This window comes from Anopheles coustani, chromosome 2 (genome assembly GCF_943734705.1).
Source record: "Anopheles coustani chromosome 2, idAnoCousDA_361_x.2, whole genome shotgun sequence".
Classification (NCBI taxonomy): domain Eukaryota; kingdom Metazoa; phylum Arthropoda; class Insecta; order Diptera; family Culicidae; genus Anopheles; species Anopheles coustani.
In genome coordinates this window covers 22802812-22828937 of record NC_071289.1, presented here as the reverse complement: position 1 = coordinate 22828937, position 26126 = coordinate 22802812, and the positions used below count along the sequence as shown (strand labels likewise).

At 44.3% G+C, this 26126-nt stretch overlaps 2 protein-coding genes across 3 annotated transcripts; one reads left to right on the top strand and one right to left on the bottom strand.

Annotated features, from left to right (window-relative positions):
- The first annotated feature begins 432 nt into the window (after positions 1 to 432).
- On the top strand, positions 433 to 10526 carry LOC131263400 (sodium/potassium-transporting ATPase subunit beta-2-like). 2 transcript variants are annotated; one of them, XM_058265596.1, is made up of 6 exons: positions 433 to 532; positions 1063 to 1362; positions 8476 to 8730; positions 8798 to 8979; positions 9076 to 9346; positions 9495 to 10526. In XM_058265596.1, exons 2-6 carry the CDS (start codon positions 1224 to 1226, stop codon positions 9602 to 9604), a joined length of 957 nt encoding a protein of 318 aa, XP_058121579.1. In that variant the 5' UTR covers positions 433 to 532; positions 1063 to 1223; the 3' UTR covers positions 9605 to 10526. The 2 variants fall into 2 exon arrangements, with proteins under 2 accessions (XP_058121579.1, XP_058121577.1); XM_058265594.1 differs by having other exon boundaries at positions 515 to 532; positions 1060 to 1362.
- Positions 10527 to 10663: 137 nt separating this feature from the next.
- On the bottom strand, positions 10664 to 25167 carry LOC131263385 (uncharacterized protein KIAA0513). Its single transcript, XM_058265577.1, has 9 exons — positions 24832 to 25167; positions 15243 to 15363; positions 14985 to 15095; positions 14576 to 14887; positions 14164 to 14417; positions 12489 to 12678; positions 12049 to 12415; positions 11885 to 11979; positions 10664 to 11749 (listed from the first exon to the last, which is right to left on the bottom strand). Exons 1-9 carry the CDS (start codon positions 25165 to 25167, stop codon positions 11679 to 11681), a joined length of 1857 nt encoding a protein of 618 aa, XP_058121560.1. The 3' UTR covers positions 10664 to 11678.
- Positions 25168 to 26126: the final 959 nt, after the last annotated feature.

Genomic DNA, 26126 nt, shown 5'->3' with positions numbered 1-26126 from the left:
CGATCGGGTCGCCCTAGAAGAGGAGCCAGGGGAGTACGGGGGATGCGCGCGTGCACACTCTCGAGTGTCGTCGCGTCGTCGTCGTCGTCGTCGTCGTCGATCTGGTCTGCATGTGGTGGGACGATTAATGCCTGCTGCTACAGTGACGTGCAAGATAGTAGCTTCGGTAGGAAAGGCTTCGGCGGCAACAGTTGTGTTACAGCAAAAACAAAAACAAGCAAAGTAGCCTTTGGCTTAGCATACATCTACTATCATTGCATATGTGTCTTTTATCTCGCTCGTTCAGCACCGTAACACCGGCCACGCGGTATTTGTGTGTGTTTCCTACGGAGCAGCACGGTCTCGCGGTCGGAACCGTCGTCGGAACCGGCGCGTTCGATGCGACCGTCAGTTGCCATTCGGTTGTCCACGTGTGCGTACGCTAGGAAAGCGCGGTCTTGCGAACGCTGCGTGTTCTCCACCACTTGTTCTCTGCTGGAGCCGTGTGCTTCACCGTCCAAGAGTCAGCTGTGTGTGCCCCGAAGATCGCAAGGTCGGTTCGGAAAGAAGAATAACACATTTCCCTTAAGGTTACCCATCATCGGTCCTAGTTGGCGGTGCGTTTTTCGGACGGAACACGCTTTTCTCATAGATTGACGTTTTCCGAGCGCTCCATCATCCGGTCGTTGTGTGTGGTGCATTTCTCCATTTCGATGTGTTTTTACCTTCTCCGTGCGGATTAAGAAAACGGATAATCCGTTCTTTTTTACCACCACCAGCACCACCGTCGGTGAAAGATTCTGTCAACAAGCGTTTGACGGTGAAAAGTAGAAAACAAACGAGCGTATCATTAGCAAAAAGTTAGCCGCGATCATCTTTCCGCTCCGTGCGCCAGTGTGAACTCATCGTAAATCAGCCATTCAGTTTGCCAGATGCCAGTGGAGATAAATTAAGACAGTACGAGAAAGCGGATAGAACATAAACGGGAGCAAAAAAAAGAAAGAAAGAAGGGGAAAAAACAACCCCGTACGAAAGTATTTATTTAATTTACACTCGCCTTTAACCTTCCCCAAACCGCAGCAGCCAGCCGGCGATCGTGTCTTTGGTTCTTTGATCATATGGTGCTAACAGTGCAGTGAAGCCGATCTCCGTGTAGTTACTTCTGTCCAGTGGCCACTGGAAGTGAAAAAGGAAGCAGCACAGTTCAAGCGAAATACCGAGCGAATACCGGAACACCAAACACCATGCCAGAAAAACGTGTCAGCCAGGCGCGGATCGTGCGGACGTACGAGTTCCCGACCAAGCCGGAAAAGCAAACCCTCGGACAGTATCTGTACAACTCGCAGGATGGCAAAATTTTGGGCAGGACAGCGAAAAACTGGGGTAAGTTATGGCAAAAACTGGTGAAACATAATGTTCCGTGTCGGACAATAATCAAGCAAAAGTGGAAATGAAATGGCATACGAAAAGGACGATTCATCTTCGTCTGGCCCCACGGTGGACATTGTCTTTGACAGGGCGGGAAGGGTGCCCAGCACTGCAGTAGCTCCCTTCCGTACCGAACACCTCTCGTTCGCGTCCGTTATCATCGCAGCCTTGGAGTGGCCAGTGTTGCTTAGCTTGTTTGCCTGCGGCCTCTTAACGCTGATAACGTTATCATGCAGAGTGGACGGGTGTGCAGGGTTTTAGGAACAGCCAGTGAGCCTCGTATACACACTGAACGAGCGACAGTTCGACGATAAGCGGAGAAAGAATTATTCCACACCTCACACAGCTTCCTCCCGGAGCGGTGTTGGCATCACGCAAAACCGAATTGGAATTGCTAGGAAGGGTTTCATGTGCACCTGAACCTCTCTCAAAGAGCTCGAGTACTTCCTTCAAGTACGCTCCTAAGCGGAACGAGTACAGGATTACACCAGAATTGCTATCCCGAAGAACCTGCTGGCATAAGACTTGCATATATAGTCGATGTACTTCATAGGAACTACAGTATCACGTAAGGTACTACTGATTCTTAAAATGAAATCCGATCTGAATGCAAATTGATTTACCCGTGTGCAATGGTAAATAGTTTGATACTTGTTAAACTTAGTTAACGGCCTTGTCTACATACGAAAGTGTTCTTTCTAGTATCAACACAAAATGCGAAATGGAAGGAAAAGACACTCTTTCTTCGTATGCGGCACAACATCCCAAAGTGGAACAAGGACTGTGACCGAGTATATAATAATAGATCGGTGGTCAGCCGTTCGTAATACTGGAGGATGCTACACTTGAGATTCGATCCGACACCTATGGTGTGGTGTTTCCTTGCGCTACCGCTGCGCCATGGGTACACTCTTTAGACTCATTTTAAAAACCGTCACCAGCACCGAAAAGCTCCTTTATGTAACCGACTTTTCGTCAACTAATCAGGAATCTATTACCTTATGTGTTTCCCTACCATCCGCGTACGCTTTATATAGAGGTACACCTTTAAACTAATAGACGAACCCCTCGATAGACATATCTATCAGAAGTCTATTTTCCCATATGCCCTCATTTCTACCAGCACGAGAATGCTTCCAGTCTATTGGTCATTTTGAAAGACAAAAACTAGCAACTTTACCACGTGCTTACCATTCCATACACGCTATCGCAATCTTTATGAGGCCAGGCTTACACGATAGAGCCGTCATCAAGTAAACCGCGATCATTATCAACTTCGATTCAAAAGAAATTACGCGAATGGATGATCACATTGGAAAATTGCCCGAGCAACACACACTTTCCCGATGGGGAATGTATTTGTCAACAATGCATTGCGATGTGATGTTGATGTTGATTTTGAAATAGGATGGGATTTTCTATTGAATTCATCCCCCATCAAGTAAATCAAATCTTAGAGGAAAGATTATCGGTATTATACTTTATGTTCCGAGAAGATCGTTGGATCGCTTTAAAATAACTTAGTCGGGTTCATTTCCGCTTCCTTTCATTAAACTCTACTCCATTGAGCCGCTTAGTCATCCTCCGCTCCAGGTGTCCTTTGACTACTGTAGGCCTCCATAAAAGTCCTCCATTTCGCCACCAGGGGGCAAATCTCGCTTGGCATGTGTCATTAGTACCACGGCGCTAATTAGGTGAATCTCGCAAATTAATTATCATCTCGCCTATAATTTCATCTGGACTGCAAAGGTCCACCGGGGCACGGTACGAACGGAACCGCGTATTATGTATGCAAACGCAGCTCGGTTCTGTTTCATAATAAAGGTTCGATCAATCTATTTACCACTTTTTAGCGCAGGTGTGGAGAGCACCGCGAAAGAGGGTTAAAAACAAGAAAAAGGAATACGGATGACGATGGGGAGCAACACGGGAACCACATTGGATAGCGAATATCACAAACAACTCTCTGAATGGGTTGACATTGGGCTTACGCACCGGTTTAAAATGGCGCGAACCGGATCTAGCTGGATCGTAGTCGGTTCGGGGGATAATTTTTCGCTCGCGTGTGATAATAGCCATGGCTGAAATCCGGTAGGGTGTGCCATACTTGGGTCGGGGTGGTTTGAACTGGGTCAGAACGTTTCCGATTTGCACCAGCGACCGTTGTGAGATTGCTGTAAAAATCCCACCATTGCTGAGGTTGTTGCCTCCTGTGCGGATTTCTTTTAAAATATACGGGTGATCTGACCTCAAGCCTTGAACCCACACGACCTGGCTCGGTCCGGGGTGGATAATTTCCTATTCGCCAGACAGATTTCATTATCGCTCGCGAGCAATCAGACGTGTGTACCGAGTCACTTCTTACGGATGTCTCAATTATTCCTGCAAAGATGTACACCCGTTTCTGTAGATATTACTACAGGTGCTAAAAATGCCTCTAAAATCCTGCGCAGAATGATTTATCGTATTTATTTACGTCTTACCACCTACAAAGTGGCAGATCACGTATTGGCATGCGTACCGTTTCGCTAGGGGGTGTCTTCTGATGTTGGCCCTCCGCCGTCTCAGACCTAGATGGCGGAGATGGCTGAAATTTTGGAACACTAAAAATAGAATCCCACAAAATAGAATGAGGGGGTGAGTGTTGGGACACGAACACTCCTACACTTATCGCTCCATTTCTCCGTGCGCTGATGCCATAATTTACCGCATCCAACAGGTGTGTTCGATTCGAGATTGTAACTCCTTTAAAATGGTCGAATGGGATGGCGCTCAGATGTAACGCTAGAGTTTTGGATTGCACCCTTTGGCTTTTCGGTACCAGCGTATGGTCGGCATCCTATTGACACAGCGGGAGAAAACCCCATGTAGCGGAAGGTCAGTAAACAGTGTTTAAATGGGTCGTTGAACGAACTCGGCGGAGGTGCATGACGCCTGTTGAATGTGTTCTTATGGAGATTAATTGTAGGTGGGACCTGAAGGAAGGTTTCATAAACTATGAAACTATGAAAAAGTAATCACGGGACATTTTCAAATTTTTATTAACATTATTTATCATTCCTTCCTCATCATAATCTCTCTCCCGAAGAGTTTTGTCTTCCAATGCCATCATCCCAACACCATTCGTATTTCCTTATCATCTGCTGGGATGAATCATCGTGCAATCTTAATCTCAACCTCGGCCGTTCTTTCTTTCTACCTAAACGGGAAGCCGGACGTTGCACATGGACAATCATTGGCGGCGTCTAACGTCTAACGAAACAAACAAAAAACAAAAAAGACCAAGCAACTCGCCGGAATTCGCACCGACGGGAAGACAATTGTGAATCTGCATGGCGGCGGAGCCTGGTGTTATCTCGATGCCACACTTAATTCGGCTCCACTGTTTGCCTACCGTTCGCCATTCGGTCCTCCGTCTCCGGAGGGCCATTTAATTAGCGGATGCGCCAGGTTCGAGCATAAGCCTGCTGTTTGCGTTGTGGCAATAAAGCGAGCGAGAAAAAATACCCACCATGTCCACCGGGGTCCATTCCGTGGACCGCTATCAAACATCTTCCAATCGCTAAAGTGGGACATTTTCAGGAGCAGCAGCAAAAGCGTCTGCTTCGACGCTCCATCTAGCGCTCCACTCGGGAAAAGCAAATCGACTGCACTATGGAAGCGTGCCCCAACCTTCAAACCGAATGGGGTGGTACAGGGGTGGGGGTTAGCAATAAAATGATGAGTTTTCCACCCGCTCGAATCGATCCTGCTAAGGAGGGGGGGCGGGGGGGTTTGTTTGCCCCACCCCACCGGTGCCAACGTCGGACGCAGATGCCGGGCCAGCGTCGATCGGTGAAAAGTAAATTCAACCATCGACAATAACCGTCGTGTCTATATGAAGAACAAATTAGTGGCCGAATGGTAGATTCGCTGGTGTGTATCGTGTGCTGCCTTGCTTGGCGGCCAATGCCAATGTTTATCGGAGATGCAGCGCGCTGGTGAATCGAAAGGGATGATGGACTCATGGAGGGATGGATTGGGCGACGAAAGGGTGCTTTGGCGGAGGTGTTAAAATCGGATAATTTATATTTGCCATTGTGGCCTTTGTATTATTTATCGCCACATAGCTGCTAAATAGTACTGAAGTTGGCATACTAAAACACCCTTGTTGGAGATGACCTTGTCCTCGATAAGGTTGCCAATAGATTGTAGAAAAGGGTTTAGTAGTGAAACGCTGAGGTTTATATTGTTTACAACAATAAAATACAATTATATTTACAGCAAAAGCTTTGTTAGTTATACCATTTTGTAACATCTGTTTTGGAAACAACACAATTACACTACAAAACCACTCAAAATAAAGCACTACTTGTTTTTGAACTTAATAATAATATTAAATAAAAAGAAAAGGTCTCGGCAATACAATAATCAAAGCTTCTAAGGAAACTTGAAAAAAAGAATAGCTAAATAAAGCTAATCTTACTTTCCTGGCGTAGCGATCGTCTTCGTTCATGCCTGCCCCATTTCTTATTGCCTCTTACTTTACTATACTTATTCCCTTTGCGTATGTGGATAGTCAGTCCTCTCCGTACACGAGAGGGTGGGTCAGGCGATACCGCTCGACTCGTGGACCTCCATAAAAGCTAGTAAAAGATGTAAATCATATGTAAACGATAACAAGCAATTAAAACCAATTCACGTTCTACGTTTAAAAATTCGAAGATCTAATCTCGATCGATCGAATTGTTTGAATTTAATATATTCATCAATAAATCTAGTTCACGTCAGCAATAATTTAGCATATTCAATCAGTTTTAAACGGCAATTTAGTCCGGTAAGTAGTTCAACCGAACCCACGCTTTTATGGACGTATAATTTCGAGGTGCTATAAATGCAGAGATTCTAATTGGTGTGCACGCTGATCGATGTATCTCCTCCGAGCCCGGAGGTGCACTATGGTGCACCCAGAACCTCCCCTTGCACCATATCTGCATTAAATCCAACGCATTTCGTCTACTGTGTCGCTGGTCGCAGAGGGCACAGAAAAGGCGATCTTCGATCAGCGCTCGGTATGAAGTATCGGGTCTGGCAGTTCACGCCAAGTGTAATTGTTGAGACGACCTCTAATGGTTACTTACTTGCGTCGGAATGTCGTTCATTAAGGTGAACAGTAGGTGTTGCGAAAGCGGAGGTAGTTTAATAGATACGAAACAACGGCAACAACCGTGACGGTGGTTGTGATACGAACGATCATCTCGTGTTCTTGGTCAACCTGTAGCGAGCAAGCTAGCCAAGTTGCAATATCTTAATAGAGCTGCTTACATTTCACCATTTCTTGATGCACAATTTAAATAAAATCTTACCACCGACGGTAGTCTCAGGGACGAACGAACAGCAATGTGAGAGAAAGTCAATTTCCTTCTTCCCGCGACGGATGCGAACCCGCACACAAACAAAAAAATTCAATGAAAACAACCTTCCTGCACGATGCACAAACATGTCACGCGGGGGGGCTAAATTTAATCGCCCGATTTGCCGACTGTCTTCAGCCTCGTCGTCAACCCGTAGGTCGGTGAATCGTCAGTGTGATACTTTTTGGCGGTTCCGTTCAACCTGCCGCACGAAGACGAAGCGTTTGCATCGAACCGGATAGGGCTGGTTTTCGGTTTCTAAATATACAAACGCCGGTTAATCGACGAAGTGTTTCGGTGGGTTGCTCCACAAGTTTCTCACCTACGAACGAAGGGATTGATTGACCCCACACGGGAGGAGAAGGGGTGGAAGCTGAACAACAACAGCAGAAAAAAGGAATGAATTCTCCATCGATTCATCGTGTTTACCTGTTTATCAAAAATTTGGAACCCAAATTAAATTGGTACCAACTGAATGTAGCACGATTCCATTCCACGGTTAAGGTGGTTCTTGAAAGGGTTTTATTATTTTATGCTTCATTTTGTGTTGCTTCTTCCGTTAACTCGGAAAAAAGAAAAAAAAATTAAAAACCAAAGGGAAAACTGAACAGGATCATTGATAAGTTTATATTATTTTGAGATTTAACATTTTCATTAGCTTGTTTGTTTGATTACGAATTCATATTTATTCTAGTTTGGTAAAACGAAAAAGGAATAGTTAGTAATATGCGTTCGGATTAAATTTCTATAACAAGAACAGATTCATTAATACTTCTGTTAAATCACGAATTATTTATAAAAAGTTTTGAATATAAGGTAATTAGAGAATTAAAAAAAAAAAGTTTATTATTTGTAACTCTACATTTTATAGTATAGATACCCTTTGGAAAGAGTTTAAAACAATATTGAATATTGAAAACAACTTTACATATTTACACAAGCTTTATTTATCGGATTTCCATAAAGGATGTTGAGCTTCACTTTTAAAAAATATGATGGCATCATAATTAGTGTAATATACTCTGATTAGAGACCTACAGCAAATGTTAAATGGAAAGAAGGTAAATATGAGCACTGTTCCCTATTTACTTCCGTTGGGGAATGGTCACGGAAAACAGCTTACCGTAGGACACAACAGGTCGGTCGAGTGGGAGTGAACGTGATCGGAGTAAACAGACCGCAGGGCCAAGCGAAAAAACAGGGTGTCACCTGAGGAGAAAACTATTACAACCGTACAACCACGGCGTTTCTCATGATGCACTTGCAAATTCCTATCTATTAGTAGGATATTAAAACACAATTATGCGCAAAGTGGCCGTGCGCGTTGATGTTGGTAATTTACGGCGACCCGTTATGAGTGCAATTTACCCTACCCTGGTGGAACCACCTCCGAGGTGTGATGAACATGACATGTTTGGATTAATTGTCCCCTCAGCCGACTTCAACGTGTGCCGTGAAAGTTGTTGTGGTGCTGTTGCTATGTGCACTTTGATTAGGACTGGGTTGCAACTTACTTATCGCTTTATTAGAGCGTTCCTATCGTGGAGCGTTCCTCCGGCGTACCGGAAGTTTTAAGTAGGGAGGTCTATCGAAACGGTGTCTAATTGGTAGGAAAGAAAAATGGTTCCACTAACGAAAGTTTGTTTTTTTCCCCCCATCTATTGACTGTTTGCAGCACAACTTATGATCTTCTATGCCGCCTTCTACACCGTGCTGGCGGCACTGTTCGCAATCTGCATGCAGGGTCTGCTGGTGACGCTGAACCATCAGTATCCCAAGTGGCAGCTGGACGAGTCCCGCATCGGTTCCAATCCCGGTCTCAGCTATCGTCCCCGGCTGGAAGATTCGGAGATCTCCTCCATCGAGTACACGGCGGCCAACAAAACATCCGTCGGCGAGTGGGTCGGTCAGATTAACGCGTTTCTGGAACGTAAGTGTCATCCGGTGTGAGGAGATGTTTGGATGGTTTGAGTTATGGTTGTTGTCCCTTCTTTTAGCCTACGTCGATAACACGAAGCTACCCGGAGGTGGTAAGAACCAGGCGATATGCGACTTCAACACACCACCAAAGCCTGGCCAAGTGTGCGCGTTCGATGTGAAAAATCTGGGTGAATGCTCGGCAGCCGAAGGCTATGGTTACAACAAGTCAGCACCGTGCATCTTCATCAAGCTAAATCGGGTATGCATTGAACATCCGCTTGAATCAGTCGTTCGTTCCGTCTAGGTTTTATGGTGTTGCTTACAAACTGTTTTAACTCCCACACCGCTGGCTTAGATCTACGGTTGGGTGCCGCAGTTCTACGAGGACGTGGACGATCTGCCCGCCGACATGCCCGAAGACCTTACCTCCCACATCCGATCGCTGAATCCGGCCGATCGTAAACAGGTGTGGATTTCGTGCAAGGAGCTTACCAACGCCGAGGATGATCTGCTAGGACCGGTCCAGTACTATCCGACCCGAGGTTTCCCCAGCTATTACTACCCGTACATGAACGTCGAAGGCTACCTGAGCCCCCTGGTGGCGGTACATCTGGCGAGACCTATACGTAAGTATACCGCATACCGTTACGAAACCCCTGGCCGGCTGATAACATCGAACCACGCGATCATAATGCGGCATCAACCAATCCATAATCCCTTTATCTTTCCATTCGGTCTCGCTCACGGTGTTCCGTTTCTACTTCTTTCTTGCAGCACGTCGGCCCATCAGCATCGAGTGCCGCGCCTGGGCAAAGAACATTATCTACCGCGGTGGCATGCGTGATCGGCTGGGGTCGCTTCACTTAACTCTGCACATCGAATAGATAGCATTGCGCCTCAGAAGCCATCCCCCCAAGTATGGGTGCACGGGAGTACCCGGGTATCGTCTCGTTCGCGATTTCCGTGGACGCCCACCGGTGGTCAGTGTACGGCCGGTACTTGCTGGACGAGAGAGGATTAATACGAGCGCATTGGACGCAAGGGGCTAGAGCGCGAGGACACCAACAAAGACAATTTTAAACAGCGGAAACAACGAAACAACAAAAAACCACCCCTTACGTCACGAGCTGCTATGAAGCTATGAAGAGTTTACTTAAAGAAGAATTGAGATTTACACAAACGTTTTTTTTAGGGAGAATTAATTGAAGAAAATAAACTATTTACGTTTAACTTATACGAACACGCCCGGTGTGTCGGTATTTTTCCGTTGCGAAAGTATTTCGTTTCCTCCCTTACGCCAATAATTGGAGACGATCCTTAATAATCTGTTGCGAGCCTCAGCCAGGTCGGTCTCTGTTTTAACTGCGATTTTTAATTTTGTAGACGATTAAGAACAATATCGCGAACAACGTACAGAGATGATTTTTAACGCACTTAGAGTTTAAACATTTAAAGTGTTGGAGAATTTTACATGAATAGCTTTAAAAAACGTACTTCCCGCAAGCGAACCGATCGTTTCCTCCAGAAACACAACTTGTAGATGCTACCCGAAGATGAATAGAAATCAAGTACGAGGACAAGCGAACGCGTAGAGCAAAGAACTATTTAATCGTCCCTAATGACTAAGGGTTCCCACCAGTCTCAGTTCACCGAAGTCAGTGGCGTTAAAGTATGCTAAAGTTTAGTGAAAGTATAATTACGTCGTTAGTTCAATTGTTTCAATTGGTTTGAGGGTTGTTTTATTCGGTTTAGTTTTTGATAGGCGAATTCTAGGAGATTGGAAATAGATATTGTGTCGACACCGTACATACACAATGCAGGTTTCTGTGTGTTTTGTCTTTTTGGTTTGTTTTGCTTTCCGCTTTTCGACAAATTCAAACATATCTCGACTGCACTTTGAAAACGTTTTATAAACTAGTTAACGGATTTGCTTGTTGTTTTTTGTTCTCTATCACCATGCATAAGGTCTTGCTATCTTTATCCACTGCATTATCCTCCGGCCGGTAGTTTTCTCGATTCTCGTTAGTTTTCTCTCTGTTTCCTTAAATCCTTTTATTGCTTAGCCGTAGTACGACAGTGTTTAACGATATCTTCTTTACTATAGCTTAGGTTCGTTCCATTCCGGTATCTTACGAATGTTGAGCTGTGTGCTACCACCCATTTTTTTTAATTAATTCTATTTAAAGCATTGCTCACATCGATTAGTTTAATGATCTTTCGATCCGTTGATCACGTCTTGGTTCACTTATTGTTGGAATGATATAGCGCACGGACGCCTGACCGCATCCGTTGGCTGCACTTTCGATGCACCAGCGTGTGTTTGACGGGCGCTTTACGTCATCTTTCCGTATGCTTTATTGTCGAATCGATTTAATCACCACTTTGTTTTGTTTAAATGCAATTTGGTTGCTTTAAATGGCTGCTGTTCGTAGCCGCGATTGCTTTAAGATTTGATAATACGTATTGGCCCGTTCGGTTTTTCTTCGTCGAATTTCGTTCCCGCGTCCATCAGTCATTTCCGGAGGCACACACTCTTGAACTGTATGCGTTGCTTTTCGTTCTAAACTGTCTATCATAAGAATCTGGTCTCTCCTGGCCGAGCCCTAGTTTCACTAATCATTTTCTCTGTTACTTCTCTGATCGAATCGAAACACAGTATCGTAGTTATTTTCAGAAAAATCCTGCAGGAACTACCGGTGTCTAGGCAAGTGTGCTACTCGCAATCGTACTCTGATAATAATAACTTCAACGTCATCTGACTGACGTCGGCCTGACATTACCTCATACCAACTCCATGCTCGTACAAACCATTTTAGTTGCAAACAACACGTTACTTCTATTCGTCGGAACGGATCTACTGGACATCACAAAAAGTTATCACAAAATACTATCCGGTTTTGCATGCGTTTGTAGGTTAGTTAGTTTACGCTCGGGGGCACGCCGACGCCTTGCCGTGCCCTAGTTCTCCCGCCAAGGATCCGTCTCACGGTACATGCGGTCGACATTTTCCTGCAGAAGTTTTTGTTGCTCTGTGGAGTAGGAAAGTGTGTATAACGGTTTCGGTAGAGTATTCAAATGTCTGGCAAAGGCCGGTTTTTGTTTGTGATTTAACGTATGAGTAGGGTTTTGATAAACGGTTAGATACTTCACATTTGATACATTACCTGGTGACAAATTGGCAATAACACCCTGCTTAAGTAGAAACTCATTGCACAGCTCCCGGGACAGGCCAAAGGCGTGCATGTTACAGGTGAAACTTCTGTAAAGGCGAAACCATAAGTTCGATGTCAGTTGTAGTACCGACCAGAAACATGACTAGCTTTCTTACCCGAGCTGGCCAAAGCTGAGATTTTGATGGTAGTGCTTGTCCTCCTGCAGCTCCGCCGGATCGGTCCGATCGCAGGCACTGGTGGACGAGGACCGTTCCATCTCCGGGACGGCCAGTGTAAGGGCGGCATTAAGATGTCCTTCGTCTCCTCCAGCACCGACTTCCGACAGCCCGTGGCAACCCTTCGATAGCGGCTTGGTGGCATTGGGCGAATGCTTAACCGTCGGTGGCACCGGCCGATGCTTCCGCTCCGTCTGCAACGCATCGAAGAAGGCCGCATTCCAGAAGCGCAACGTCTGCCAGATCGGTTGATCGCGCAAGTAGGTGTACAGGTACTCCCGGTACGGATCACAGCCCGGAACATCAACTAGGTAAGGATGCAAACACAGATATTAGATGTATGGCATTCTAGAAATGCAACCTTGGGTAACTTTACTTACTATCGTGGTAAAAGGTAAAGCACATGTTCATAAGAGTTTTGGCCGGAGAGTAGTCTTCGCTTTCGGCACACTCAAACAAGACGATCGCGAAGTACTGGATCAGCGAGTAGAACGTCGATTCGTCGACTCGCTTAGTTTTGGCCCGCTGCGCGTTCACCAAGCGGGAGAACCACAGTCGACCCGTTTCAGTCTGCGAACGAAGAGTAGAATATTTGTAGAGAAAGTATGATTTGTTCAAAATGCTGTAAACATTCGCAGGGTAGTAAATCAGTAAGTCGTGTTGTTATTATGATTAAGCGTACCGTGCACTGTATAAATTACAAAAGTAAGGTAGCTTATTTTAGGGGAACTATTGTAAAGTTTGTCATTAATAACTAAAGAAACATTATTAACAATACAATATTCGTATTAAAATAAACTTAAACATTCTGTAAAACATTTCGTTGCTATGTTTTTAAATTACCAGTATTACCAGTAATTACCAGTATAGTATTTCTGACGAATTTAAAATTTGTCATTCAACCAAGGACTGAATGATAAAACAATGACAACAAGCTGAATTGCTCTAAGCAAATTGATTTCATTCGTTCATTGAAAGATATGTTATCATCGCAAAAATATAATAAAACAATTGTCTCATGGAATTGGCCGATTGAATTTCAGCAATTTCCATTTCGACTGAATAAATATGTACCAAATAAATGAAAAACAGCATCATAAAGCCGAACAGCCTTTCAAAGGATCGCAATAAGTTTGGCGAAGGAAAATGGCTAAACGTTAACCATAGAAACAAATTAATTGTAGGCCAGAAAAAAGTTCAATTTTCCCTACTTATCCTATTCGAAAAAAAAGCATATAAAAGTATCTTAAGAAGACTGATATTATCTAAAGAATACTATTCTATGGTCATCAGGATTTAATCGTGCTCTACAAGACTAAAAAATTAACAAAATTCCCAAGAAGGTTATAAATCAATACTTTAAAACGTAATTCTTCGAGATTTTTTTTTTCAAACATCCTTCTCAAACAATTGGATGTGCTATAAGACTAAGATAGTCAAATTCTACGAGTCAGAAAATCAGAAAATGTTGATTTCTTTCTAACAAAGATCTTAAAATAGGCTAACTATTTGCAAATAAATTTCGAATGTTTTACTCCTCCTTCACACACAAATGGTTGAGCTTGAAAATGCGGTCGTTTTCCGTAAAAATATTTATGAAATTGGGGAAATTCGAAAAGTGTTATGCCAATCCAAAAGTACATTAAACATTTCGTGTCTTCACTGGTAAGATGAAACGGAATGATAGTGCTGAAGGTGTTGTAAAGTTCGAAAAAAAAATAAAACTAAATATTGAATAACGAAAGCGCATGCTTTCATGACCATTTCCGCTACAGAACGATAGCAAACTTGCATTCCTTGACAAACATCGTAAAGAATTCAATAGATAGCGATCAAGATAAATGTACTCCAGCGCCATCATCATCGCCATAATCGCGCTCCGTCGCCGTCGGTGGCATTTTATCGATGATCGATATTTTTTTCCCCTATCCCACCATCTCGTGCGTGGAACGCCGTGGAGATGACGATGCAAAGGGTGCGGGGTTGCGAATGCCATTCCCGGCGAGCTCGTTTCGTTCATTCCCGTGCAAACTCCCCCCCTCCGTTCCAACTCACCCGCGCGTACTGGCCAAAGTCCGATTTGAGCTGCAGCGTGATGCTGGCGCTGTCGTGGAAAAGGATCCGCACGAAGCGCTTCATGAAGTCCAGCACCGCCTCCTCCGACTGGCTGTCGAGGCTGATGGAGGAAGCCCACGAGGGCACCGAGTTCTCCGACTCGGACCGGATCCACATCTTCAGCTCGGACGACTCGAGCGTGCCGCTGAACGCGCACGACTCGTTGTCGCTCGTTGAGGCACTGCTCGGAATACCTGTAAGCGAATGGGATGGGTTAGGCGCGTATTATAGGGCATACTCAGAGGTGGTACTCTTTCCGAGGCATTGACTTAATATGGAAGGTGCGTCTTCATGGTTGATTAAGGAAAAAATACGGTGGCTTGTTTTTCCCCCAGCAGCTACCAAAACTCACCCAAACGTGGCTCCATCCGAGCCAGGTGAAAGTCCTTAGCCAGCGGGTGGATACCCTCTGGGGTGGCGACTGTATTAGCTACCGCTCTGGCCAACGGTTCCCCCTCGGGCGCACCCCCGGCCGACGCCTGGGGCGACTTCGAGTCCAGCGAGTACGAATTATTGCTGTAGTTGCTGTGGCTAAAGTCGGCACTGATACTGTGCGAAGGACCTCGCTCCGAGGATCTCTGGTCCACCGTGGTGGATCCGGCCGTTGCTGCCATCCCCGTCATCGCACTTGGCACCGGTTGTGGCGGCGTACTTTGCGGTAGAACTACGGTGGAAAATAAAAGTGAATCGTTTATCTGACAATCCTGCCGCGAGGCGAGAGAGCTCGTTGTTATGAACGAACAACATTTGCAAATACTTACGGTGCGAAAAGGGCGGATTACGGTAGCGTCCGGACAGTACCTCCTCGTGCGCCCTCCGCTCCTTGGCCCGCCGCAGCTCGTAGTCGATCTGATGTTCACCCCGGGTATCATCTAGTTTCCCGACGTGCGAGTCGGGAGAAGAAGAGTCGCAACGCAAAATGGCCATTTATTTATGTAAATTAATAAACTCCTCCACCAGGGTCTACGATGCAACGACCAAGCGGGGTGAAAACGACATGAAGAAAGAACACTACCGACCTGGATGCTTCATGTTGGACGATTCGTACTTTCTCCGCAGCATGTCGTCCACCTTCATCTGGTTCCGGTTCGCGGTCGTTTCCGTGTCGGAGGACGAGGTGAGGCTGAGGGCGGCATCGATCTAGCGCGAAAGGGAAGAATTAAATATGAGCAAGCAAAGCAACACTCGCAGGAGAGGAGGGAGGGAGAAATGGAATAGTTTATGGACGAAAGCAAAAAGTTTCGCCCAGCTTCAGTACGGTCGAGAGTTGGGGCATGATTTTAGAATACGAAATTCATAGCTTTGCTTATCTGCCGCTAGCGCTTTTACTAAAGTTTAGCGTGTAGTTTATTGCTTTCAGGGTTTTCTCCCCATGGTTTGCGTCGTGAATATCAATTATTTTTCTCCAGCTTAGTGTTCAGGTAAAAGCCAAAGGATTACCGGTGTAGTCTGCATGGGAAAAAGAACAGACGCTGGATTTCGACAAACCAGTATAATTTGACTACATAAAAAACAACAACATCTCCCAGACGTGTTCGAGCGTATGTAAATGGAGAGAAATTTATTTTAATGAAATAAAAATTTTGGAAAGAAGAGAACTGAACTGAGCATACGTATAAAATCACAATAAACTCCCGGTAAAATATATCCGAAAAAGTCACAAAAACAATAGGATTTAAATTGTTTGTTAGCTGAGCTGAGTTTAGTATTATTTGGTTGAATTGTTAAAACGAATGATGAATATAAATAAAAACCCAACCAAATTAATATTAGGGGAATTGACGAAATTATTCCGCGTAGGCCAGCCGGACTTGATTCAAAACAGTGATTCAATTCATCTTTAATAATTGGGGAACGATTTGAAATGTATTATGCGACAATGAAGATTCAAATGATCCGTGGTAGTTATTTGCACTTCCTCTATTCCCTTGTTTGCACAAAATGGAAAAGAAAAAAAACGAATAGATATGAAATATTATACATTCACAAGAAATAAAAGAAATGAAAGAATAGATTTGAAAGCGTTAAAAGAAGCAGAAAATAATGAAGTTATCGGATAAAATAATTACCAATAACATAAGATTATTAATAAATTTATAGAAATAATTGAAAATCGAATCTGACTCGCAATCCGAAATAAAACAAATCATAGCGGCTTCAAACTATATATAGGATTACAACCTGTTATAAAACAAACAAGTCCAACATAGGTCCTTGGTATGGAAATAATTGCTATATGGTATTGGTATTGAAATATAATATATCAAAACACAGTAATGAAAATGTCTGAAGGGCCCCGATTACTCCACCACTTAGGGCCCTGGAATAGATTGATCCGCCCCTGGTTATCGTAGCTTCTAGGATTTCAAGGAAGAACTTCACTGAAACTTGGCAAGACTTTATGAGAGATAGAATACGCTTTACCATCACCATCGAGGTCTTTCATTTGTTGCGTGAATAAAAGGCTTGGCTTTGATGGTGTCATCTTCTGTTGTCGCTTGTTTCTGGAAATCAGCCAGGAGTGAAAAAAAAGAAAATTCGAACTCCTAGCTACGTGTTTTGGTCAACCAATTCCGGCTCTTGTTTCTGTTCGATTGGTAAGAAGTATCTTCTCCAAGACAGATCCACCAGACGGTATTACAATCTCAACACTTTCTGTGTTGATCTGGTGATCAAATGTTTTGAAACGAAATGTGTTTATGTTTGTAAATGAAAGAAAATACAGTATTTCAATGGAGTAGTAATTAGTGAATCAATGTAAATTAAGCCCCATGTTTTTAATCAAAGCAAAAATGCATCCTAACAGCTTTCAGAATCAAAATCGCTAATTAACCAAATTATTAAATCTAAAAGCTTTTCGAAAAATTAGCAACAACTCTTCATCATCATTACCTATTCGTTCGATGTACCAAAGGAAAAACATTTACTGAAACCTTGGAATGAGATATCGCAATTTGCCCGAACCAAGACTCATTGTAAACGGTCTCCAACGAGAGGTGCTCACTAATGTAATGAATCCCTATCGCTCGCAGGATCTGAGAAAGCCCTTTCGATGGTCTTTCTTTGCCCTAAAATCACGCGCAGCCCGTGCGGCCAAGGACGACATCGGGCACGATTGAAAGAATGGCGACCTCGATCATCCCTTCCGCCACACGGCTCCCCGTGCCGGGACCCTTTCCCCGAGGAGGTTCGTTTCAATTTAAAACCAATCAGCACAGGGAACGGTTCCCAAACGGGCAGCTGACGTACGGAGCCAAAGTGGCCGTCCAATGTCGGCCGTTTCCGATTGTCTCCGTTCCATCGTGGCGGCGGCTGGCAGGCAGGCAAACGGGTGGGGTCGCACGGGAAAAAGGATTGCCCTTCGGTGTCCCTGGCTGGATCTTTTTTCTGCTCTCCGGTTCTCAAGTGTCCTTGTTTGATTTCACGTTGCCCAACGATGGGGGGGCATCGGGTTTCCCCGGGGCTGTTCTGCCCTTTTGAAAACATGAACATTTTAACCTCACATTTTTCCACGTCGTTGACCCACTTTTGGTGCAATTTAGAAACATAAAAAGCAAGACAATGCGCCATCGAATGAGGGACCCACTCGGCCGCTAGTCTGTTGAGCTATTGAGTTTAGCTGTGTTTCATTTCATTTTTAAAATGGATTCCATGTTAGTTAACGGACTCCAATCTAACGTTGGCGCAATGAAACCCTTTTGTTCTTCCTTTCATCGCCGGCGAACGGGAACATGTTATGGAGCGCAGTGGAGAGGAAGTAGGAAAGGATGGTCCACTTATGGTCAAGCGTCGGCAAGCCACGGGCATTTTTCCCCGGAAAGGTCCATCGTTGTATCTAGTCAAACATTTGCCCAACACTCCGGTCCGACACGTTGTTTGCATCTACTTTGCATATGGTAAATGGTGGACCAGAGTGACCGACACATTTTTCCCTGTGATCGTTTTGGTTGTTGCTCTTTTTGTGTTTCTCATGCTGCAGAAAATGTATCTTCTACTTGTCGTTTACTATTCACTTCCAACTAAGAACGTTTCTTTAATTCTCGACTTTAAAAGACGACCAATTAAATCGGATGTTCTCTGTCTGAACCTGATGTACCTAGATTGTTTATACTTATTCATGCAGCTAAGATGAATTATTCATTCAATAAAGGATTTGTACATTGTACTCCCTTGTACGAGAGGACTGACTGTCCACGTACACAAAGGGAAAAAGTCTTGTAAGCCCTTAAAGGGCAGGCATGACCAAAGATGGTCGTTACGCCAAAAAGAAGAAAGATTTTTTTTGTAAATGCAGTAATAGTAACTAGTTGGTAAAATTTAAGAAGTGTAACCCACCAAAGGTGTCGATTACACATGAAATCAACATGAAGGGCATGCAAACTATCATAAAGTTGAAGGTTATTCATTAACGCCAACTAACGTTAATTCGTTTACACCGATAACGTGGGTTGTCGAGCATTTTAATAAACATTTTACAGTGGGTCAAGAAATTCAGTGTTCACAATAGTATTTCGAAATCCAGGCATAAATAATTAGTTAGTTCAAAATGTTTATCAAAATATTTGGCTAACTAGATTATACAAAGGCCACTCTGAACTCTGCCAACTAAACATTGAACTAAAATAAAGTGTTTTTGGCTTCTTTAACTAAAACCTAATTAATCTGTATAAGGGAGGTTTTTATGTTAAAAAAACGATTTATTTAATAATATAACAACACAAGATTGTAATGCATGCCCTTCTCCGACGTATTTAATCGTATAAATTGATGATATGTAAAATAAAGTTAACGGATATGCTTTAAGAAACATCGATCGAGATGTTTGGAAACCAGTCAGCATCTGCAGGAGATAAAATACTGATATTTGTCAAGTCAAAATATTGTTTACGCCATAAATTGAAAATGATTTCACGAAACCTTTTAAAAATAAGAAGGCAGTAAGATGATAAAATTATCACAACGTAACAATAAACCGAAAATGTGAGCTTCCAAAGCATGTAAGTTTATTGGCACTACTATAAAATATTGCTATCACAGCTTAGCTGTAAAACTTAACAGTGTGTATTTTTATGCAAATCTGCTATGCGTAAAAGAACAGATGCTTTTCTTATCGCAACACACAGGTAAGAGTCGTTCCAACATTATCACACCCATTTGGTGATGCAACGAAGGCGGTCCGAAAAGGTGCAGAAAAGCTCCAAAGTGCCGCATATCCGTTTGCACGAAAGTTCCACATTTTCCCATCACAAAAACCGGCGAGTTAGCGGCCGGAAGTAGCGAAGAGTCGGCCGTCTGCACGGAGGGACTATCAGCGACTACCCATGACGTTGCCCGTTCTGCTTACCCTCTCCCCTTCCCTTTCCCTTCGCAGCCGTCGCGCCGGAAGGCTCCATAAACAGCGATCAATATCTCGGCCAAGTTGCTCGCAACCGGGACCGACCACCGAAGTGGGAAAATTCTTGCACGACTTTTCCGCACCATAAATTCCGAGATTCAGCCGCAACAACCAGGGAAAACGAAGAGACCAATGACACAGACACACACACACACATGCGCGCGTGTATGCACACATACCCCAAAAACGACTAAAACGCCAAAAGTCACACCGTACCGCCGGCAGCCATCGCCACCGTGGAATGTCCTCGAATGGCGTCCGCCGTTCTTTGCGTTTCCCATTTTCCTTTCCCTGCTTTGATGGTTTGCCTTTCCATAACAAAAAACAACAAGAAAAATATGAAAAGCGTACCACAACTCAACGAACGTTGGTTCGGTCGGGTCTGATTGCTCACTTCATCGAATCAACGGCTCAACTGCACACCGGGGAATCATTTCACACTCTTCCACCGCGTCATCCGCACACCTCTCCATGCCCTCGGCCATGTGGAGGCTACTCTTATCAATGTTTTTGTTAAAGCGACACACATAATTTATGCAATGTCCGCTACACCACGCTGGGCAGGATATCGGGACAGGTCGTGCGGTTTCTAGCCACGGAAAAGCCAGGCTACCCCGTTGTGAACGGGGAGAACACCGTTTTCCGTTCCACCTGTCCACGGTGCGCCATTTGACGCAACGATTTTTCCAACTTACCATCGGATCGTGTACGCGCAGTATGGCTGTTTGTTGTCTAATTAGCCGATAATGTCGCACAAATTGGTAGTCATGCATAAGAGATCGTTTTGTTTCCAAACCGATGGCCAAAGCATTCATCAGATTGGAATTGGTGTCATTTAAATTACCATGTTATGACCGCATGGTTAGCGATTTAGATTACATTGAGCGTTAGTAGGGAAGGTTTAGCAAAATTTGCTGTAATGGAAAATGTTAAATTCGGTACAATCATAAATACAATCATGGCAGATGCAATTTGAAATGGCAGATGCAATTGAAAAAACAACAGGTAAACATTCTACTTTATTCAGATGTTATTAATGTTATCCATAACATACATCCATGGTATAACTGCCAAAAAGGCATACTTAAAACATATTCAAGATCCGTATGCATACAATTTCCCACAGTGAAAATAAGACGTTTAACAATATGATCGTGTTTAAACGATAAACATTGTCCAAGAGCATTCATAATCAAGATAAAAGATACTAAGTAATAATTTCAGTAACAAACAATTAAAAAATAAAATAATTAAAGTCACAAATTTCGACAACTACTGGTAGGCAATTTGAATGTACCGAAGTATACGAAAAAAAAATCACGCAAAAAAGTTGTTAATCAAAAACGGCAAGCGCATTGGGGCGAGAAAAAAACTACTGATTGAGTTTTGGCTAATTTCAGCCACATTTTGCCGGTGAATAATTACCAACTTTGTAATTAACTTTCTCGCCCAACTGTCACTCGTCATCCGGGCCTTAATGAAGCGCTCTCCATTGCAGATGAGGCATAAATTTCAAACCAACCGATTGCTTATTATTTATCGCAGCTCTGTCTCATCCATATTAATGCCCCAGCAGCCCATTCGACCATGCTGTCGATAGTGCCCGTCCCGAGTTACATAATTTATGGCAGAGAAGTGTGAGCCGGAAAAACGCTCTGCTCGTGTAGTCGACCGTTCCCGTTTGTTGGAAAATGTCCACCACACATCCTTCCCGGCCCGAGATGGATGATCCTCGATAGCTCCCCTCCTCTTTCTTTCCCAGGCGTAAAGGGGGGATCGCATTATGAACGCATTGTGACCGAAAATAGCCCTTTCGGACGGCCGGATGATGCGAGTTGCCAGCGGTAACCTTTTCGCCTCCAGGCTCATCCCGAGCTTTCACCGCTCGTCGTTGTCAATATTAGCGAGCAGATAAGTTTTACGACCGAAAACGCTTAGCTGTGTCGGGTCCATTAAAAATCGGTCCCATAAATATTGGTCGCCCTTCCGTAGGCCGTAACTCGAATCGAGTCGTTAAAAAAAAGTAAAGAGATCTTCTATCTCGAAACTTCCGAAAAGGACACTCTTAACCACAAACAGCAGTAAAATTATCAACTTGCTAAAAATATATACAGTGCGAGAATGTAATAAATACTTGCGACAGCTGAGCTTCTCATAAAAACCCGATTTAACAGTTTTCCAACTCTTCTTACATTTGCAGATTGACTTTGCTACAACCTTTGCAATCTTTGCCCGACTGTAAACCAATCAATAAATTGCCTTCCACCGCGTGGCAGATGGATATGTCCTACCAACCTTTGCCCCGGGCCATGGTTTGCTTTTCCCCAGACCAGTTCAAAGGCATCAACATCGATCCCCGGTCCTACGTGCGCCTTCAAATGCGGCGTGCTTTCTTACCACTTTACATTACCCACTGAAAGGGAAACAAAAAAAAACGCTCTCACAAACGATAATCCGAACGATCGATTCCTGGCTCGTCCCTGCCCAAACGACAAGCGGCTCGAAACCGACGAGCACACGTCGCTCGCCTTCGAATCAGCAATCACCGTGGAGAGCGTGAAGCAAAGAGGGAAAAATGGATCCGTAAAACCCGCGTTTCATAACATCGGTGACGCTCCGTGTGCGCCATACGCACCCTTCGGCACGTGGGACCATTTGTTCTCGTTTCTCTTATCGAAAGGCATCCGACCCGGGACCGTTGCCTTGGGCACCTTCCCTCCCGACCGACCCTCGCTCGGTACCAAGAAAAGAAACCCAGGATGTAGAGTTTTCCATATTTTCACCGTGGCATTTGATTAGGAACTGATTCGTCTGCCGTTTCGAGCATCAAAGAAATCAAACCCTCATTTGACGGTTATTCGAGCGGAAAAGCCATCGGGTGGCAGCTTTTCCACCCTTTCGTCACTACTAATCCGCTTGTCCCAAGCCGGTACCGGTTGGTTTTTGTTTCCGCCAGGATTTATCGTGCGCCTTTTCTTTTCGTTTCCCAACAGGAAATCGAAAAAACAACCGACTCCGTTTGGGCGTCGGTGATAAATAATTCATAGCCTGCGGATGAGAGAAAATGGTGGGTGGATTAGGCTGTCTTGCTGCTATCAAAGCATGATCTTTCGTTGAATAATATTGTTGTTTTGTGCTGATGACAAATTTTACTCTTGTTTTTAAAACCGATAAGATCAAACTGAACATTATTTACCAAATAGCTAAAAAATAAGAAAAGATCGTCTTTCATTTGAAAGGCTTCGAGTCCCATAAATATGCTGCCAAGGTGTCTATAAAACCGCAACCAGATATTGTAAATTTATAACCCAAAGTCATAAAAATTCGTCCACGGCCGCGGTGAGGCTGTTGATTAGATACCCGCCAGTGAAGGTTTCCCACGTACCAACAAGTCGTTGGCGCCGAAGGTTGAAACACATCGATACCACGACCTGGTGACCTTTCCCGTTTTCTCCTTCAGGGGCCCTCTAGGCGTTGAGACGGCGGCCCGACAGGTTCACAATGAAACTCCATTCACCCACCGAACCGTGAAAGACAAAACGTCCGGACGCGCACACCAGCAAAGCAGTACAAATTTCTTTCCCACCCCACCCAGAGTGACTCGTCAATGACCTAAAAACATGCATCGAAGCCGATGGGGAGGCGTAGTGAAGAAAAGTTTTTCCCTTCGCTTTAGTGTTTCTGCTACAAAAACTAATCCGCTTCACTGGGTGGGTAGTGAAAAAGTGGCGCTGTTTTTTGAAGAACTAGTTTTTTTTTCTATTCCATCCACAGCGCCACTGTGTTGCTCGGTGGAGTTACAGGTTCTTCGAAAAAGAAGAATAGCTCAAACTACAAAGGGACATGCAAATTTTGTAAATCAATTTTTTGGTTCAACTGGTTGTATTTGGGTGGCGAAAGGGAAACCACCCTTTGTTTATGGAAAATCGTGAAGGGAAATTTGGTTTTCAACAAATCGAGTGGCGTGATTCAACGACTATATTCGCTTTGCAGTTTTGAAGCACGTGTGTACTTCATAGAGCTGTACAGTATATGAATCATTTCTCATACACTTTTGAAAATCAAAGCAAAATGGCAGCAAAAGGAGGATTCAAGAGCTGAACATAATGTTTTCTAAAGTTATAAATGAAAACTACATAGTGTATGAAATGGCTGACTAAAACTAAACTTTCCCCTTTTCCAAATTTGTTGTACGACGTTCAAAGGTACGGTATTACTCAAGCTTGAACAGCATGAAGTATATAATTAAAAATGTAAATAGTTCACCGATTGACAGAAATTACTTTTGGGCCATGGTCATATCATCGAAAGAATGAAAAACGAGATAAGACATCTTAAAATTTATTTTTTTTAGGATCCCGATTAAAACAGCATAAATATGAAATGAGCTTAGCTTGATTTTTGACTGATATAAATATATCCGAAAACGACAGACATTAGTAAACTTCTATGAACTGTAGGGAACGGTAAACTAGTTGTAGGGACGAATTAGTTATGGACAATTCCGAACAAATCTTTGTATACAAAAATCAAACGAAACATAATTTGATTTGCAGCACAAGAAGCTAAAGAAGTGTTTTAAAGAAGAGTTTCTAAAGAATGCTTCGCTTTTGCTAATATTAAACGTCTAATTCAAATTACTATTAGATTTCTCCGTTAAGTTAATGCTTGAAAAATCCAACAATGGTTTAAAAAGTGCGTTAAATTTACATAATTTTATTTTAATAAAAGAATGTGTCGGAGAAGTTGATATAAATCCTGATATTGGTATTATAAACAAACGCATCTGTTGGAAAGGGCCAATCTGCTTATGTAATTCTGCAGTAACACCATTTTACGTAGCTAAGGTGAGCTGTACGTATTCAGTCCTAATAAACGAATCAAATAAATTGGTCACGTTGGTTAGCAATCTCCGGGGCGTAAAACGTACGACCCGACGCAGGTAATGTATGCTCCAGCCGGTCTAGCAGTTCCCTCTGATTGAGCAACAACTGGCGGTACGGTGCCAATCAGCTGATTTAATTAGCGCACCCTCGTACGGCCTTCGCTAGGCGGGAGGCAGCATAATCAAGCCACGTGCCCTAATCCATCTCGCTGGCTACGCGGCCAGACGTGTCCACTCATGCTAATTAGTGACACCCTCTCAGTCGGTTCCAGTGTCCTACGTAACCGGGAACTTCCCGCACTTTCCGATCGAAGCCGTGGTCGCTTACCTTATTGGAAATTCCGTTGATAATCTCCGTGCTGTTGCCGAGCACCGACAGGAACTTGGACTTGATGGCGCTCGGTGTTTTGCCCATGAACGAGCGGATGCGGTTGGTGGCCGGTGGAGTATCCCGTGGTCCTCCCCCTTCGCCGAGCGGGGGACCTTCGCCCGCCGAACGCCGCTCCCGTCCGTTGGCACCGTTGGCCAGCGAAAACGCACCTTTCCCGGCCTGCCCGTCGGCGGTCGCTCCCGGATCGGTTGTGGCCATCGTGCCACTTCCGTTCTGCTGCTTCGGACTCATCCGGGAGCCTCTGGAGAAGGTGGAAAGAGCTGACCCTTCCATCGTGTTCCGTATTTCCAACCGAATTCCGTAACGCCTCGTAACAATGCTGAGTTTTACGCTGCACAACTGCTTGAAAATAACGACTATTTCAACGGTACGTAACAGGCACGTGGATCCGAACACTAACTAACAGACAAACTTAACAACTCCACATCGGTAACGGACTGCTTGCATCCCGCTTGCTTCGAAAACGTTGCAGCACGTTTGATACAAACTTCAACTCACATGATAACACTCCACCAGTACGCGCACTTTACAACAAAACAGGTCACCGTTTCAACAACGCGTGCATTTATCAAACACAACCACCCACTCCACCGTTGATCTACGCCAGTATGCAGCTGTGGAAACCCATTTGTGTAGGCAATTTCATTTCGATTAGATTCGGCCGTGTTTTTACTTTCCTGCTGTCGCTACGTTAGTTTGTTTGCCGCAACATGTAGCTCCAGGCGCATGTGGCCTCTTTCTGCCCAGCGAAACTGTTGGAAGTTCAAGTGGGCGCCACAAAAGTCGGAAAACAACGGCCGGAAGGGATAGTACAGGCAAAGGAAAACTTCCCCCTAGGGCCGCTAGGGAAGGGTTTCGAAAAACGGCACGGAAAAGACAAAACAATGCCCGATGTCGGTGGCTCAATTTATGACCCGTGCGAGCGGGGATTGACTTTTGTGTATGTGTGTGAGTTGGTTTCTACTTCCGACCGGGGCACTGGAAAAGCGATTTTCATTCCGCGCGGTTCGAAAAAGGGGGGCCAGCGCGTTCTCGGTAGAAGAGAACCACCGAAACCGAGGGAATCGGATCGGTACCGCATTATGTCACACCGCACAGCCACACACGTACACTCTTTACTTGACGCACACAAATACACACACACACACACACACACACATACACAAAAGGACATTCCAAACCGAAGGTGAAGTGACGAATGTGAGCAAAGCACGTGAAAAGGGAAAAGGGAA